This window comes from Ixodes scapularis, unplaced genomic scaffold (assembly GCF_016920785.2).
Source record: "Ixodes scapularis isolate PalLabHiFi unplaced genomic scaffold, ASM1692078v2 PGA_scaffold12__126_contigs__length_90152505, whole genome shotgun sequence".
Taxonomy (NCBI): domain Eukaryota; kingdom Metazoa; phylum Arthropoda; class Arachnida; order Ixodida; family Ixodidae; genus Ixodes; species Ixodes scapularis.
The window spans coordinates 88,492,272-88,510,529 of record NW_024609838.1 but is presented as its reverse complement, the minus strand read 5'-3'; the positions used below and the strand labels follow the sequence as shown (position 1 = coordinate 88,510,529).

The following is an 18,258-nucleotide window of genomic DNA, read 5'->3' as shown; positions in this document are numbered from 1 at the left end:
GCAATTGAGTGTTTGGGTTTGCTGTGCCTCTACTTGACGGCACTACTCGTGACTCTCAAGTATGATGGCGGTTTTTTGAATTCATTCTGGGGCAAGAAGACGAACAAAGCACAGTATTATTTTGGAGGGTAAGCAGCACCTTGATAAATAAGAGAATAAGTGTGCTTTACCTCATTTCCATCCTTTTCTGTCATCTCCACATTGTAACAAGTTTTGACATCGGTATTCCCAAACTTATTCGTAAGTGAGGAGAGGAAAACGCCAAAAAAACAAATCTGCCGGTGTCCCGCAAGTTCCCGGTTACCGCGAGAGTGGCTGTTGCTATGGCAACAGCGTTTTCGGCAACACAAACAGTCAGGGGGAGAGGTCGGCATGTTTCGCAGCACATGGGTATGGATCGCAACAAACATAGGTCCTTCCAGCATCGTTTATTTGATCATCGTGTCCATGCAGTGAGGTGTTTGCACTACCTTGATTTAAACAAGCCCAAATGCCCAGCTTATCGTGGCCGGGGTGGCTGGCATAACAACTTAGTGAACTTACATACTTAATCGCTATGACGTCTACAAAATTGTCATCTTTGGTAAAAAGGACGGCCTGCACGGCTAGTTTGCAAAATGGCACACCTGGGAATAAATCGCCCAGCATTGTTCGTGGTTCCAGGGATCTGAGAAGTGGCCGATGTTTTTTGTACCACGAAAGTTCCTAGCCACTCGATCAAGCTGGAAGCGGTGTGTGTTCGATCAAATGAACTATTCGTTTAATATTCATGTCATAACCCCTTTAAGGCGGAGGAATTACTTTATGAAGTGGAATCATGCGAGACATGCGGTGACCTTTAATACGCATTACATGTCATAATTTTTAATCACTTCCATTCCACGTGTGATGTCACGTTTCACGAAAGCATTGTCGGTTGTTTGAAATTCCCGCACAAGGTCATGTGGCTGTGACGTCATGACCCTATCGACCAATCTAGATTTTTGCATCACGTTACTGAGGCCGGCTTTTCTGCTACACCAGCTCCTTAATGCTGTGCGGAGTGCAAGTTTGTCTGCTTCTTGCACAGGGGTTGTGATGATGTCAGAAGAACTACTTCACGCAACGTATGAACATTGAGCAAACCTTGCTTTTTTCTTGAGGTGAAAACAGGTATATATCTCGACCGAAATCTGAGTTGGGGAATCTCTGAGCATATGTACTGCGCTGCTTCTTGAAAGCATGTTTAGGATGGCCTTACGGGCCAGCAGGCACATGTGTTGTTGAGCAAAGGAACTGAGTGGCATGTTGTGTTCTAGAAGGCACTCCATTACCCGCATCAGACCACCCGTCCATCTCGGGTGTCACGTTTTCTTAGAACTTGGAGTTTTCTGCACACTCTGCAAGTGTTATCGCGAAGTCCCGCAGGACGCTGGATTCATCACTTGCGTCGCAGAGCCAGGTGGGCCGGCGGTCCTGCAGGCACTATCTGCATCCTTAATCCTGCCTTGTTGGAATACTGCTCTGCAGTTTGGTCTCCCCCTCAACAACACCTAATCGAGAGACTGTGCAGCACCGCACAACCCGCAAAATCTGTGCCTGGTCCCCAGGCACAACCGACGTGTCGCATCACACACAGCTCAGAACCGTTGGCTAATGGCCCCTCGATCAGAGACGAAGGATTTCTCGAATCCGCGTGCTGTGCCGATTGCGCGAGGGAACTTTTCGGGGACCCGGCTATCAGCCGCCGTACACCTCGCTAGAAGATCAGCTTAGCCCGAACTTCTTTGCAGGTAGTAGTGTTTGTCACAGGGAATCCCTGCTGCCTGCCGCCATTAGAAGCTTTCTGACCGTCCCTTTAGCTTCCCATAGCCCTCTGCCCACATCACACAATGAATCCCGGGCACTTTGCAAGGTATTTGCGAGACGAATGCCTTTGCGTTTGCTGCCATCATCATGATCTTCACTCCTTCAACCCCTCTTCCTCTCAAATCATAATCATCACCATTGCCATTGTCATCAACAACATCATTCTCATCACCACCACCATCATCACTGCCATCCTAATTTTAATGGTTCTAAAGCTGGGGTAATACTATAACTCCCAACGCACACGGCAGCAGGCTAGACGGCGCACACGCGTAAGGGTTTTTATCTATCTGCTTTGCCTGGCATGCCGCCATGTGCGCACCAATTTAAGTGCAAATAAATCGCTCACTCCAGGTGACGACGATGACGTCGGACATCATCAGCCGGTGCCACCAGGAGGTGCGTGACTTTCGGACAGTTCAGAATCTCAACACAAGCCTGGCGTTCTTCCTGTACGACCTGCTCTCCATCATGGACAGGGGATACGTCTTCCAGCTCATCAAGGTGCCTGCACATTCTCTATTTGGCCCATCCTGCAAAGAACGCCAGAAGGTTGTGGCATGCCTTCGCACACCCATCTGCGCTGTTGAGTTCTACTGCGATCGCTACGACCACTTGTGACCACTCACAAAGAGCTGACGCCATCTATTGGCTAGCCTCAAAACTTTTCTGAGCTGCATTTATTGTCTTTTACCTTGAGCTTGAAATAATTTTTCTAAAAGAGGGAGAATTTATCTTAGTGCAAAGCCTCCACTCGGGAAGTGTTTCGGAGCGAATTCCCTCGTAAGCCATCCCAAGTAGTAGCGATCATTATTCCAGTGGTTCTCAAGCATGGACGTGATGGGGATTTCTAGGGAAGGGGAAGGGGGTAGGAAATCAGACAACTAATTGCAGTGGGAAAAGGCATCCTTTACTGGGTGCATTAAGTCTGTGCTCCAGAGCGCAAGAGCTTTGTGCTACATTCGCTGAACGGACACGAGCGCCGCTGGAGACTGACACTCGCTCTCTTCGTGCACCGAGTATTGGTGCACGAACCTCCGAACTCGGAGCGTGAGTGACTTCTTCGCGCTTCGTGACATCATGCCCACAAGCAAGATGGCTGTGCTAATCGAAACGTTGTCGAGACGAGGGGCGCTCCCGGACTGCTGCCCCTTTTCAGTTGAATAGTGCTTAATCCAGCAGATGAAAATTATTTCATTTGGGTTCCAAAAAAGGTTGATTCGTACATCTCACCTTAAAACGAATTCATCGATCAAACGGTAGCATGCCCAAAGCTCAGCGACAGAAAAGCGGTTGAGATGAGCCAGACCGCTGCCCATTTTAGAATGCTTAGCTCAGCGAATGAAGATACTTTAACCATGTTGATTTAACCTGAGACAAAACATAGAAGGGGCAGAAAATAGACAGGACGACGTCTCATCCTCAGCTGAAGTGGAGATGTCGTCTATTTTTTGTCCCTTCTACGTTTTGATGTTTCTTCTCCACCCCAGTCTCAGGTTAAATTGACATGGTTAATATTCACCGGCTTGCCTGCACCCTTAAAATATTTTCAAAGATACTTTGGTTGGAAAACCGAAACATCAGTTAGCATTGCAAAAAAGGTTCACGCACCTTTACTGAAAACGAATGGACAAGCCATCTGTCGAGTGGTGGTGTGCCGGTATCGGCGTAGCACATCGACGGGTCCCGTCTCGCTCTGCAAGACAGAACCACGGAACCTCTGACAAGTTTGACAGTTTCCTCCGTCGACAAGCGGGTTCGAGAACGTTGTCCTTGATTTAAATTTGAACAGCGCACATGGTCAATAAATAGATCGGCCAAGGTAACTTTCTGCATATGTGCTCGAAGCGAGTCTTGGAACTTTTCGCAAATATTAAAACATTCGTTGAAACTTCATAAAGTCACCGTCTTTTTTTTAAGAATTGCACCGTGCCGCTCCGCAGCGGCCTTAATTAATTTGTCTTCGAAAGAATATCATCTTCTGCCATTAGTATCCATGAGGTGCCGAGTTTGTCATAACCGTGGGGTCGGAAGCGTCGTGTTGCTCTCCTGTACGCTATGCTCCATTTAGCTGCTCCGCTCGGAGTATGAAACTCGGTGCGTCGGAGTAGGAAGAAAGGAGCGCGGATTTAAAGGGGGAAACTACCCAGAAAAAACGATTTCTGCAAAAAACATTGATTTTGGAAAATGTCATATTTACATCTACCAACACCTAGAGAGTATTCCAGAAAGTTTAATTAGTTTATACTGCATAGGTAATTTTTTATAAATTATTTTCGGTCCACAGATGCTAAAGAAAAGGTAGAGGTTGGAGCACTTTGAACACTTTTTTTTCCCATTCTACTTTTTGGCATAAATTTCTCTTTAGGAAAACTATCGTTTTGTTATTACGTAACCTGGATTCATTTTTAGGAGTTTTTCAGGGAAAGAAAACTATAAGCTTGTATTTTTTTTATTTTTGTCATTTTTCATGCTCAAGAACAAAACTTTTGGACAAAGAATGGAAATCTAAAAACAATATTTGTGTTAGTGTGACTTTCTTGCCACGAGAGACGGTATAATATACAGTAAACTTTCGTTAATTCGACCTCGACGAAACCTTGAAATTTGGTTGAATTATCCAAATGATAGAATAAAAAAAAAAGAAAGAAAATTAGTTAAAATTAAGCTTTCTTTTATTGTCCAAAGTACTCACGGATGGTCTACTGCCGTCTGCGCTTAAAACGCGTGTCTAAAAGCGTGCTCCGGAGAGCCGTGTAACTAAGTTTCACGTCCCCGAAAAATCGCGCCCCCCCCTCCCCAAAGAAATAAAAAAGCTTTACGGGTTGACTTTGGCGCTGGGCAGCCAGACCGTCGGCGACAGAGAAAAATAATAAAGAAAAAAGGGAAAAGAGAACCGTTGCTTTTCGGCTCACAAGATGGACCGCACACGATGCTACAGACAAGCACTTTGAGAGCGCGCGCCGTCTCCTCGCCTGACCATGTGCTATGTTCTCCGCGCTACTCCACACCAGACTGGTTGCGCTGGCTCTTGTCATTTGCTACGGCCCATCTCAACGGCGTAGAGGAGCAGACGCAGATTTGCGCACGGTTCGGCTTTGCAGTAAAGGGCTTGTGTTTCGCCGTACGTTGGTGGTTTTTCCGCTGTGGTGCCGTGCAATGTGAGCCCGCACGCATTCGCTCGGGACGAATTATCCGATGCAGAGTCTTCCCAAGTTCAAACTATCAAACTTTTCCTCCCATAGAAATGTATGGGCGCTCGCCGGGACTTTTAGACATGATGGAATTAAACAAAAAATTGAATTAACCGAGGTCGAACTAACGAAAGTTTACTGTAGAAATATAGCTCCATTGTTATCTGCTCTGACCTGTTCTAAAGCAATATAACATATGAAAATGTCAAATTTATAAGTAATTTCAAAATGATAGTTTTCTTATGCAGACATGCCCACTTTCATTTTTGAACATTTGCAATTTTTTTTGTACTTCAGCCAGGGTAACAAAACTTGTCAGAAATGTTCTTGACATCAACAGAAACAAGGCCTGTCAATGTCATTTAAATCAGACAACTGGCTCAAATATTCACATTTTTGGGTAGTGACCCTCCTTAACGTGCCCACCATGATAGACAGGAGAAGTGAGATGTATCGAGTAAAAGGATGACTGGACAGATAGATTGTAACGGCTGTAACAACAAAAAAAGCCTGATTTTACGTCGCGAGTCAAGAAGCACTGGCATCTGCTCTTGCTGGGATTGCAAAATGGGATTTCCATGCACATAAAATCAGCTCCTTGTTGCTCACTTGCGGCCGATCGAAACATTTATGTCGAGTGTTTTAGCTATGGCGGCATCATTTGCAGCTACACCGATCCCTCCATACATTACATACACGGTCCTACAACGATTGCTGGGACTCTCAACAAAAATAGCTGTCGGTATCACGCCAGCAGTTTCTCCACCGCCGTCGGCTGTTTTTGCCACTGCTCCGAAACATGGGTCACGTTGTAGTTCTCTGGCATAACAGTAAGCGGACAGGCAACTTTGACAGGTGCAAGCTTCGTTTATTTTTATTTTGCAGATATCAGACTCGCAGGTCAGAATGGAAAGAATGGAATGCCGTCCTGGGACGACGTGGATTTCAACGCTACACAATCTTACCACGCAACGCAACACAATCTTACCACAAGTGAAAGCCTCACCATATTCTTCCACTGCAATGATGGAAGCAGATGTCATTTTCTTCAAGAAACAGCGGCAGAGTGATATGCTTTCGAAATCACGCAGATTGAATAAACGTTCGGGAATGCTAGGCCTAAACTGTTGGATGAAATATCCGGACACGGCGAAAATTCGCGCTCCTTGGACACATGCACACGTGCCCGAGCAAATGTGCAAACAATTGGCACTGGTAATGACTTGGACGTGAGCGCACACATAAAGAGCTTGCGACGTTCGAAGCCGTAGACGCTCGAAAAGCACCAGCGTAGATGAGGTAAACGGCAGTTTGGAAGCCACGTCATGACGCCGCCGCTCGTGGGCAGATATGTTTTTTCTTAAGTTTGCTGGTTTACCATTGTGACTAGACTGTCACCACAACCGAGCAGTTTGCACGAAAAATGAATTCTCAGCAACTTGCGAGACCGTAGCGACCCCCACCTCGGGCGCCATTATTGGGCAGCATGCGATGCGCACGGGCAGGGATGCCCTTGGTGGGGGGCGCCTCCCTCCCTCTATGTCCGGAACCCACTTGCCAACAGCTGTGCTCATATTCACCTCAAGGATTGTACTAAGAAAATCTTGCTTCTCACATTACCGATTGACTCCTTTATGGGGTGATTTAAGATATATGCGGGTGAATTTTGGGTGAGCTCGCCATCATTTTATTAAGGCGTAAACGTTTTAAACATGAAAAGCATAGTTTCTTCCTTCGTCAACGGAATCTTGTAAGAGATACTGCACACTGCGCACGAAGAAAACTTGCTTTTGTCTCGACGCAACAGCAGGTATAGGTGGGTTTTTCGCTTGAGGTTGCTGGATAAGTTCAGACGACGCGTGAAAAACTTTTTTTACAATTTGCGCATTCTCGCAGCGCACTCTGTGCGGTGCTTATTCGTTCTTTGCCCCAATATTCGTTACTTGGTCACGACCGTGAGCTAATATTTGCAAGGTGCCGAATTGCAAACTTTCTAATCAAACGCAAATTCAATTTTAAAAATGTTCAGTATCTATTTAAAACTTTTAATATTTGCGCGCCCCCATATGTCAACACGCAGCTCCAACGTTGCGCCGCACGCACAGACACCTCGTGCGGATCTGGTTTTTGTGCACGTGCAGTGCCCCTGTTGGAAAATGCAGACTCATTCGTAGCCAGTGCATCCATTCATAGATGCATGCTGCCTACTTAGTTGGTTAGAATTTTGGGTAGGAACGCAAAAGTGCGTGGGGTTTTCTTTTGGGGAGGTTGGTGGTTGATAGGGGTCCCTGTTCCGCCCCAGACGTTCTGCAAACAGGTGTCGGCCAAGATGCAGGCGCTGCCGGAGGGTAGCAGCCTGGCCTCGCTGAAGCTGGACCTGCTGCGGGTGGTGTGCAGCCACGAGCACTTTGTGACCCTGAACCTGCCCTTTGGCACTCCGCTGACCCCGTCGCCCCCCGCCTCCCCGTGTCCCAGCATCGCCTCCTCCCAGGGCTCGGCCGTGTCGGGCTCCACCCTCACGGACCGGTCCGCCTTTGCAGAGCTCTCCCCGGAGTATCGGCAGCAGCACTTCCTCCTGGGGCTCCTGCTGTCCGACCTGGCCACTGTGCTCCACACCAGGTGCCCGCCTCTCCCTCAACTAAGCATTCGTTACTTGTTTGGACGGCGGCTGGACGGGACACTTTCAACCATTGTTTCGATGAAAGGACAAGGTTAAAAATTTTTCTGAGAAGAAGATAAAAAAGACAAAAAATGTCACAGGAAAAATGATGCTAATGTAGTGTTTGAACAGCGCAAAGACGACAGGAAGATAGAAGAGAAGAGGACAGGACGAGCGCTGACTATCAACTGATGCTCGTCCTGTCCTCTTCTCTTCTATCTTCCTGTCGTCTTTGCGCTGTTCAAACACTAAGTATGAACCAACTAGCCCACCGCAGTACCTTGATGCTAATGTAGCTTTTATGAAATGGTTCAAAATATCAAATAATAAAAATTGTAAAAAAACAAACAAAAAATGAGACGTTTACAACTCTCTGTAATGCCAAATTAGAGTGCAGCTCTTAAAAAGGAGGAGGGGAGGGTATGGAGAGGGGGTATTTTATTTATTACAGCGGAGCTGTTAAGGGCTAGGTTCCCGAGGGTCGTGTCCGGTACAAAACGCTTGTCGACAAAAACGCCTCTGGACAGCTACCGCCATCTATAAGCGACGGCTGCAAGCACACGACCAGTATGGTTTCCGCCGTCGCTGGTAGATGGCGCCCACCTTTCCAGCTATCATTGAAGAATGGATTGTTGGGCGGCGCGTTGGTGGGAATTCATCGTAGGAAACAGCGCGAAAAACAGACGACGACAAAGAAGAAGCACATGCAACGAGTGCAGCGCTCGTCACGTGTGTTTCTTGGTCCGCGTCTGTTTTGTGCGCTGTTTCCTACGCTCTTATCAGTTTCTGTTTGGACTTGAGATGAGTCGGCCGCGCGCCCTTTCAGGGTAAGAAGACTGGCTGCTCAAGGAGCGGCGACATGCGCTGCAGCGCAAATAGGTCCGTAACCGCCGCAAAGCCGCTGTCGCCTCGACTTCCACTGCATCGAGTGCTTGAGATTCCCTTGCCAAAGAAGAGCAGATCGCTCGCTTGGAAAGCCACCACTGAGAACAGAATAAGCGATGTAAAGGGCGCCGTCGGACCAATGCCATGGACGGCGATCGTGCCCTGGAGGCCAAGTGCAAGCGCGAGGCCCGGCAACGACAATGTTCCGGAGGGAGTTCGTGGATTACCCATTTGTCGTCACGTGCGGCGTCTGCGACCAACTCTGGGTCGCCGGAGACGTATCCACAATCGGCGGCGTGTCGGACGAGAAGAAGCGGGAAACGGGCACGTGCGCGTTGCAGCAGTGTATCAAGTACAGCTCCACTGGTCTTCCTTCTTCTCGAGAGTGGAAAGGCTGAACATTTTTATTTATTTGTTTACCCTTAAGGCCCGAGGCATTATAGAGGGGAGTGGTTACATTTCATAAAATAGTACAGCATTGTACAGTTATTAGTATAGACAAATAAGAGGCTCCTAATTATACAATACTAATAGTGAAGGCATTCTTGAAAAGATTGTGATATTCGATGGCTGCCGTTGGTGCGGAAAGGTGATTGCACTCATCTGATGTGCGTGGGAAGAAGGACTGATAAAAAGCATTAGTTTTACAGAGTGGAATTCTAACCTTAAGAGCATGATCCAATCTGGACAAGATATATGGGAGTGGTAAAATAAAATTGTGGCACAGATATGGGTGATGAAAGAGCTTCTGAAATAGACATAGTCGAAATAATTTACGGCGAGATTCTAGGGTTGGCAGGTTGAGGCTAGATTTCATTGAGCTTATGTTGGCAGTTCTGTTATAGTTAAATAGGATAAAACAAACTGAATTACTTTGAACCATTTCAAGTGAACGGTTTCTAGGTAAGGATCCCACACAGATGAAGCATATTCAAGTTTTGAACGGATTAGTGTTTTATATAACAAAAGTTTTAGATACGCGCATATATTTGCATTTATTAACGTTTAAGTTCATACACCATGCTCTGCACCATTCAGAGATGCTGTTAAGGTCCGACTGAAGGATAGTTATATCGTTGTCTCAAGTTGTTTCACCAAAAACCACGCAGTCATCGGCAAACGAGAGAATGTTAAAAGAAACGCAAGAAAGTAGATCGTTTATGTAGATCCGTACCCTCTCCTTCTCCCCTCCTCCTTTGCTCCTCTTCCTCCCCTGCTTTCCTCCTCCTCCTCTCTTGAGGTATTTCAATTTGGCGCTATACCGTGCTAAACAATCTGAGAAAGATATATATATATACAGGGTGTTTCAGAGAACTCAGGCCAAATCGCTCCTGCGAAAACTACTCATCGCAACGAAAAAAGGCTTGTGTCGTTTTGGTCCTGGGCCAGGGGAAAATTATTAAAGTCCTGGATAATTAAGTTGTTAATTATGTTTGCATAATTAACTTTTTTAATATTGTGTTTAAGGGCATGGTTTTAATTAGAAAATTGCTCAGCATCGTCAAAAAGCACTAAATCAACAAATTGCAGAACAATAGAAGGAAGGCGAAGCATTTTACGGCTTTCTGAAAAACCGCACAAAATCGACGGGTTTTTAAGTTTCGGTTTACTATCGGAGCACATCTTGGCCCCGGCGGCACCGCGCCCCGTGGAGAGATAGTGCAACCAGCCTCTGCTGCGTCGCGCGATGACAGCACAGCAGAGGCTGGTTGCACTATCTCTCCACGGGGCGCGGTGCCGCCGGGGCCAAGATGCGCTCCGATAGTAAACCGAAACTTAAAAACCCGTCGATTTTGTGCGGTTTTTCAGAAAGCCGTAAAATGCTTCGCCTTCCTTCTATTGTTCTGCAATTTGTTGATTTAGTGCTTTTTGACGATGCTGAGCAATTTTCTAATTAAAACCATGCCCTTAAACACAATATTAAAAAAGTTAATTATGCAAACATAATTAACAACTTAATTATCCAAGACTTTAATAATTTTCCCCTGGCCCAGGACCAAAACGACACAAGCCTTTTTTCGTTGCGATGAGTAGTTTTCGCAGGAGCGATTTGGCCTGAGTTCTCTTGGATAACAAGTACACCATGTTTTCATACGTGCCTCCCAGTGATTTATGAAGGGTGACATCTAAAGGCGTGCGAATACCGAATAGTAGTTTTCGAATCGAATACCGAATTGAGTTAAGAAAACGTTCAGCCTTTCCATTTTCGTGAAGAAGGAAGACCAGTGGAGCTTTACTCTATACACTGTGTGCTCCTTCGTCGTCGTCTGTTTTTCGCGCTGTTTCCTACGATGAATTCCCACCAACGCGCCCAACTATCCATTCTTCTATGATAGCTGGGAAGGTTGCCGCCATCTATGAGCGACGGCAGCAACCAGACTGGTTGTGTGCTTGCCACCGTCGCTTATAGATGGCAGTAGCTGTCCAGGTAGGTTTGTGTCGACATACCGGACACGATCCTGGGGAACCTAGCCCTTAACAACTACGCTGTAAATAAAAAGCCGAATATCGAATAGAATATCGAATAGCGATTTTATTTGTAGGAATTTTTCAAGGTGTGCTCTGAAGGAGATTATTATATGTGCAGAGTATGTGCTTTGTACAGAATATGCATCTCGTATGGAACAAAAGACCAAATGTATAAAAATTCTGGTAAAAAAAAAAGAAAAAAAGCAGTTGCTGTTGGACTTTGGGCACTAAAGATACAATTTTATGGCGCAAACATAACCTAAATACCCTAAGCGCCACAAACAACCCAAAGTTACAGCCACGCGTGCCTTTTTTTCTCGTTAAAAGCATGACCTAACACCGCAACTTTTTTTTATATTTGTATTTCTCAGAAAAGGTGCATTTTGCAATGTTTGGTCTCAATTTTAAGGAACAAAAAGGGCACCCGGGATTTTATTTTACATAAATAAACAGATACAGTCTACGCTCATTACAACAGACCTGGTTACAACAGACATTTGGATATAACATACCGATTTATGATGTTTGGTTGATTTTCCTCTACATACCATTGACTCAACTTCATATCTGCATACAACATACTCCTCTTACAACAGACCGAAATCTTGGTCAAGATGAAGGCCTGTTATAACGAGCTTAGACTGTAGCTGTTAAATCTGAGTAAACAAGCTTAAACAATATAATCTGAAGTAAGAAAAAAATCATGTGGTTAGGTGGCGCAAGTCACCGTCCAACTGCCACTATACATCCATTCCTCCATCCATCTATCCAGTTTTAGAGAGCCTAGATTTAAAAAAGGGAGCTAGCAAAACTGAAACAACAGAAGCAGCTCCTGTACAGATTGGTCGTAAGTGTGCATGTGTTGTGTTGCCGCGTGGAAAGAAGGCGAGCAAACGGAAGAGCGACAACGCGTGCCCGATCAACGCTTTCATCTTTTCGTCACCTTCTCGCAGTTTTTAATTCAAACGCGACTATCAAACGGTCGGAAACCCTCTCAAATCTAGGCACACTATTTTTCCGTTCCGTTTCCTTCCGAATCAGAATTTGCAGCTTGCGGTTCTAAAAGAATGACGATGATAACCCGGCTGGTTTCATCGGCGTGGTTAACGTGGTTTTCTTTTTGTGATCGTGCAGTTGCTGATTTCTGTGAGTGTGGCAAGTGTGTTCTACATCGGCGCTTTAATTTGAAACGAGGGGCTTTACTCGTGAAAAGATTTAGGCATGGTGCGGAATTCCGGCCTCCCAATAATTCCTCTCTTGAAGCGGCACAAACGGGATGTTTCGGTTGTGGTTCAAGGGTAGATTGTGTCACGATCATGAGTAAATCTCTGTGCTATAAAGTTTGTGGTGTTCGTTACTTTTCTTTTATCTAACCTGTGCGTTAGATTTTCGTGGTGTTTCTCGCATGGTCTGTTTAACATTGCGGTGCTAACATTGGGAGAACAAATGGCTTTTCTGTCAGCTCTGCACCGACCATGCGTCTTTGACCAAATATATTGAATATTCAAGTGACCAAATACTAGGAATTCGATTCGTGAATCGAATTATTCGGGAACTTTCTATTTGATTCGAATTCGTATATTCATACATCCCTAGTGATATCACTTGCCTCCACAACCGGTAGCTGGCATCTCCCCTCCCCCTCTTCTCCTCCCTCCCCCTTCTCCTCTCTTCCTTCTCCTCTCCTCCCCTCCTCATCCCTCCTTCTTCCCTCCTTCTCTTCCATCCTCCCTCCTCCTCCTCTGCCTTTCTATTCCTCTATCCTCCTCTTACTCCTCCTCCTTCTCTCCTCCCTCTTCCTGCTTCCTCCTCCCTTCATTTGCAAAGGTCACTGTGAAGGTCGTGACCTTCACGAGTGACCTTCGTGATGTCACTCGTGACCCTGGTGACCTTAGTGACGTCATTATGGGAAACATCCCATTATGCAACACACGGTTACGACGACGGCTACGCCGCTCAAGCCGGAAATGGGCACTTAAGAGTTGCACTCTAAAGGAATCTTAGGCAAAATATTGCAGGTATCGTACTTCCTTGGACTGCATTGTTTGTACCTACCTTGTCGCCAATGTTACATTGTCCGAGATAGGCAAATAACCAGACAGTGTTTATGGGCTTCTGGCTTGATCTGTTTATTTCACGAGACATGCACCCAGCTTGCATGACAAGAGCACACGCTCGCAGCAATCAAAGTCTGATGTGCCAACCGGTTGTCGGCAGAAACGTCACACTTTTTCTAGTTAACTGCTCGCAGCGTCTATCTGTCGTCTCCTGTGTGCTTTTTTCTCGGTGCTTTGTTTGTGTTTGTGGTGAAATCATGCTTCACCAACTAGCCCAGACTTTAGCCTTAACAAGTAGCCTTTACAGCGAGGGCCGTTATAGGCCTGGACTTGCCAGCTGCATTCGTGACATCGGGGTTGTGCCAGGCAGAAAACTCTAGTTGAGTGGTTCTCAAAAAATGGGGGTCTTTTGGGTTTCCTGAAGGTCTTTTTGGGGTCCCTGAAGCCTTAGACCATCAGTCAACTGGAACCTTTTTTTAAGGATGCTAGGGTTACCCATTCCTCAATGAAGGAAGTCACGGGGGGGGGACAGGGACAGGGGACAGCGTGAGGGAGGAGAAGGGAGACACAAAAATACAAACAATGATGATGGCAACAGGTGCTGTCCGGCACCAGTGTCTCCCCGATTTCTAGCTTGCTGTGGATTACGCACTAAAGTGGCTAAAGCCTCTTGCAGCCAACGCTAGCCACTGTAGCATTGCTTCGTGCGATTCATGCTTTGCAGCATGACGTGCATTGTCAGATGTGCGTTGAATCACACGTAAAATTTTTAACGGGACAGTGTGGACCAAATCCAGGACATATAGCTGTTTCGACAGGGACGATGTGGGACTGTCACGTTCGCCCGGTCCGACACGCGAAATGATTGAGGCAAGACCAGGTGAGACAAAGGCATGTACAAACGTAATAATATAATGTGAATATATATTAGGCAACAACATCAAAAAAGCTATTTTGTTTGTGGACTCCCAGAGTGCTATCCTTTCTCTCTGTTCCCTCAATGATTCTAAGAATCTGCTCGTGCAACAAGTACAGGCAGAGTTAAACCTGGCTTTCCAAATGGGATACAATATCAAGCTGTGCTGGGTACCAAGCCATGTGGGAATTTCAGGTAATGAAAAGGCGGATAGGCTAGCAGCCTCCGTTAAGGATGCTCTGGAAACACCTGTTCAGCTGCCTCAAGAAGATTTTAAACCGGTTCTCAAAAAAGCAGTTTATTATGCCTGGCAGCAAGACTGGGACAAAGAAATAAATAATAAGCTACATGTTATCAAACCACGTTTGGAGTTATGGGAGAGTTCGCACCATAGAGACCGTCGCCATGAAGTCTTAATGTGTTGCTTGAGAATTGGACATTCACGTATCACCCATCGACATCTTCTTTGTGGTGAGGACACCCCAGTCTGTGAGCATTGCGGTGAATCGCTAACTATACTGCATATTCTATGGCACTGCAAATTTTTTGATCAGGAACGCCGGACGAGTTTTCCTTTACTTTCTGGATATCTTCCATTTCATCCAGTCTTCTTACTGGGAGATGAACCTTTAGTTCCTTTTGATCACATTTTAGATTTTCTTAAAAAAACTGGCTACCTGCACCAGTTATAGATCCTCTGCATAGTGCATTGCATAGTAATTCCTTCCTTCTACTATAGAGTCTTTTAATTATCTCTTTGGCGCAGCATGGCCTATGTTGCTTTTTGCGCCATTAAACACCTAATAATCAATCAATCAATCGTAATAATATAATGAAAGGAAATCAGGAGGTAGTTATCAACAATAAAGAAAGAAAAGGAAAAGTTCAAAGCAGACCGGAGTCCCCGTGGTCAAGTCCCCACAAAAGTTAGACTCACGCCTGACGTGGCGGGGCTTCAGGAGCGTAGCGGGGCTCGTCGTGGCCTCAGGAGCGTGGCGGGGCTCGTCGTGGCCTCAGGAATCGGAGCGGGGCCGGTTACGGTGAGGCTTCAGGAGCCGGAGCGTGGCCGGGTTCTCGGGAACCGGAGCGGGGCCGGTTTCGGTGAGGCTTCAGAAGCCGGAGCGTGGCCGGGGTCTCAGGAACCGGAGCGGAGCCGGTTTCTGTGAAGCTTCAGTAGCTGGAGCGTTGCCGGCTTCAACAAGCGACGGGTCAGAACTCCCGCACCTGCCCGTCGTTTCTCGCGATCCTCTTCCTCTCTTCTTTTTCTTCTTTTCTTCCCAGCTCCACACCCGTGACAATGCCCCCCAACTTTGAGAAGTTCATCGTTGAACTTTTTCTACACCGTCAATCTTGAAGTCCATTGGTAAAGTCTCAAACTGACGGTAATTCCTGCCGGCACTTGCGCAGCACTCACTCTTGGCCTGGGCGATCTCGAGCCTTGGCAAAGACCGCATCCGTTCTCGTAGCACTCGCACGCGCAGCACCAGTCTACACTCTTGACCGCCCCCGATGTAACACAGCTCCTTCATTTCACGCTCGCGCGCAAAGTACCAAAAAAAATCATGCGTGAAGAACTTCGAAATAAAACTCAATTCACATTAAATTGCGTCCCTTTTTCCCCCCTCAAAAAAAAGAACCATGTTTGCACTTCGAAACCATGCAGTAACTCGATCCCCGTATTACCCCATGCGCTATCGAGCAAGAAAAAAAAAATAGGCACGAGGGCATTCTATGTCTAAATTCCTTATTTACATCCGACTTAAGTAGTCTGCACCTACATTATCCTTCCCCTTAATGTATTCGACATGAAAACTATAGTCTTGCATCTTCATGCTCCATCGCATGACTCGACTATTGGTGTGTTTACCCTTATTTAAGAATTCCAACGGCTGGTGGTCAGTTTGCACTCGGAAATGCTTGCCATATAAATATAGTGCAAACTTTTCAACGGCCCAAACTAGTGCCAGGCATTCCCTTTCAATCGTGGCATAGTTCTTTTCCGCCTTGCTTAACCGTCTGCTTGCGTACGCGACAGGGTGCAGCACGCTATCTTTTTCCTGTAGAAGGACTGCTCTCAAACTGACGCTTGAGGCGTCTGTACGTAGCACAAATTCCTTGTCTAGGTCGAAAGCCATGAGGATGGGAGGTTTACACAATTCCTCCTTCAGGCGCTTGAATGCCCTTTCCCGCTCGTCGTCCCACTGCACCTCGTTGCGAGTTCCCTTTATTTATTTTATTTATTTATTTGATACCCACAGCGCCTTTCGGCATTACAGTGGGGGGGTTATACACAAAAAAAATCAAGTATAAAGTCACAGGTACTACATTGGAAACATTCATAAAAATACAACCAATCAAACAAAAAGGATTTCGCGAACATGAAACAACAAAGTCACAACTATCGCGACACACGGAGCAGATTGCAACAAGTTTTACAAAAACATTATTAGAATCATGCTATGAACCTTTTCAATCGAATGACGTGACTGTTTCTAGGGCAGCATAAAAAGCATCATTGTCTATAACAGACGCTATGGTTGAAGGCAACCGATTCCATTGGGAAATCGTTTTAGGGAAAAAAGAGCTACTGTATGCTACAGTCTTGCATCTAAGCTCACGCACTTTATGGGCATGATCCACACGAGCAGATACATAATGTGGTGAAGAAATATAGGTTTCGCATGGAATACCAGATTGTGAATGATATATGCTATGGAAAAGCTTTAAACGAAGCTTTGCTCGACGGTGCTCGAGTGTGTCCCATTTTAATGTTTGTCTTGCACGCGTCGCGCTAAAATCACCACCCCGTTTTGGTTTTCCTAACACATACCGAGCGGCTAGGTTTTGCACTTTCTCTATCTTCTCTTTGTCGGTGTTTGTCGGAGGGTCCCATACCGTGCAGGCATATTCTAGTATGGAGCGCACATTAGTTTTATACAAGAGTTCTCGGATGTCATGCGGAAACTGTCTAGTGTTGCGCTTTATGAACCCTAAAGATCTGCTAGCTTTTGCAATAGTGAAATCCACATGTCGATGCCAACTCAGCGAGGTTGTGAAGTAGACGCCTAAATACTTATATTCAGACACTGTTTGTAAAATAATATTGTTGACTACATAAGGAAAATTAGTTTTAACTTGCTTTATCGAAAACGTCATGGACACAGTTTTATCTAGATTCAGTTTCATCCCCCATTTTTCGCACCAGGTGTATATTGCATCTAAATCATTCTGTACTATCTGATTATCACTTTCACAGGTTATTTTTTTATACAGTACGCAATCATCGGCAAACATTCTCATACACGACGTAACGTTTTCATTAATATCATTTATATAAATTAAGAAAAGTAAAGGTCCTAAGACTGATCCCTGTGGCACCCCTGATGTCACATCAGCGATTGTCGATGCTGCACCACAAACTACGACGTACTGACGCCTTTCACGGAGATACTCAGCAATCCAGAAAATAACTTTAGGGTTAATATTAAAATTCGATAATTTTTGCACCAATAATGTATGGGGAACCAAGTCGAATGCTTTCCGAAAGTCTATAAAGACACAGTCTACAGTTGCACGGTTGTCCAGTGCTTGTGCAATATCGTGGGTAAATTCTGTTAACTGTGTCACGCACGACAGCCCTTTCCGGAAGCCGTGTTGGAATGGGTTAAACAAAGAATGACCATCAATGTGCTTTAGAATAGACGTATATAAAATATGTTCCAGAATTTTGCAACAAACGGAAGTTAAAGAAATAGGACGGTAATTTGAAATAACATTACGAGCACCTGATTTGTGAGCGGGAACAACAGACGCTATTTTCCAGTCATTAGGAAGAGCGCAATCATGCAAAGACTTCTCAAAAATCACTTTCAAATATGGAGTAATCGAACGTGCACAGGATTTTAGCAGGGCATTTGGTAAGCCATCCGGGCCTGCAGCCTTTGAAACACTTGATCGCTCCAGTAAAATGTTTATCCCATGTGAATCAAACAATATGTCTTCCATGGGCGCTACTCCACCCCAAACAGGCCTTTCAGTTCGGACATTATCTGCCACTGGTAACAAAAATACGGAGCTGAAATAACTGTTGAAACATTCCGCTTTATCAATAGGTTTGTTAATGATATTGTCACTATCTAGAAGAGTAGGAACCGATACGTTATCTTTTTTATTTTTCTTAATGTACTTCCAAAGTTCTTTCGGATTTTCTTTAACTTTACCCTGAAATGA

At 45.5% G+C, this 18,258-nt stretch overlaps 1 protein-coding gene across 2 annotated transcripts in view; it reads left to right on the top strand.

Annotated features, from left to right (window-relative positions):
- LOC8025408 (dedicator of cytokinesis protein 7) overlaps window positions 1-18,258 on the top strand; it is a 278,454-nt gene that overhangs the window by 118,358 nt on the left and 141,838 nt on the right. For both annotated transcript variants that reach the window (XM_040206825.3, XM_040206824.3), the window contains exons 20-21: window positions 2,203-2,352; window positions 7,345-7,661. In XM_040206825.3, coding sequence (XP_040062759.1) covers window positions 2,203-2,352; window positions 7,345-7,661 — 467 coding nt within the window. The remainder of the gene's footprint in view (window positions 1-2,202; window positions 2,353-7,344; window positions 7,662-18,258) is intronic.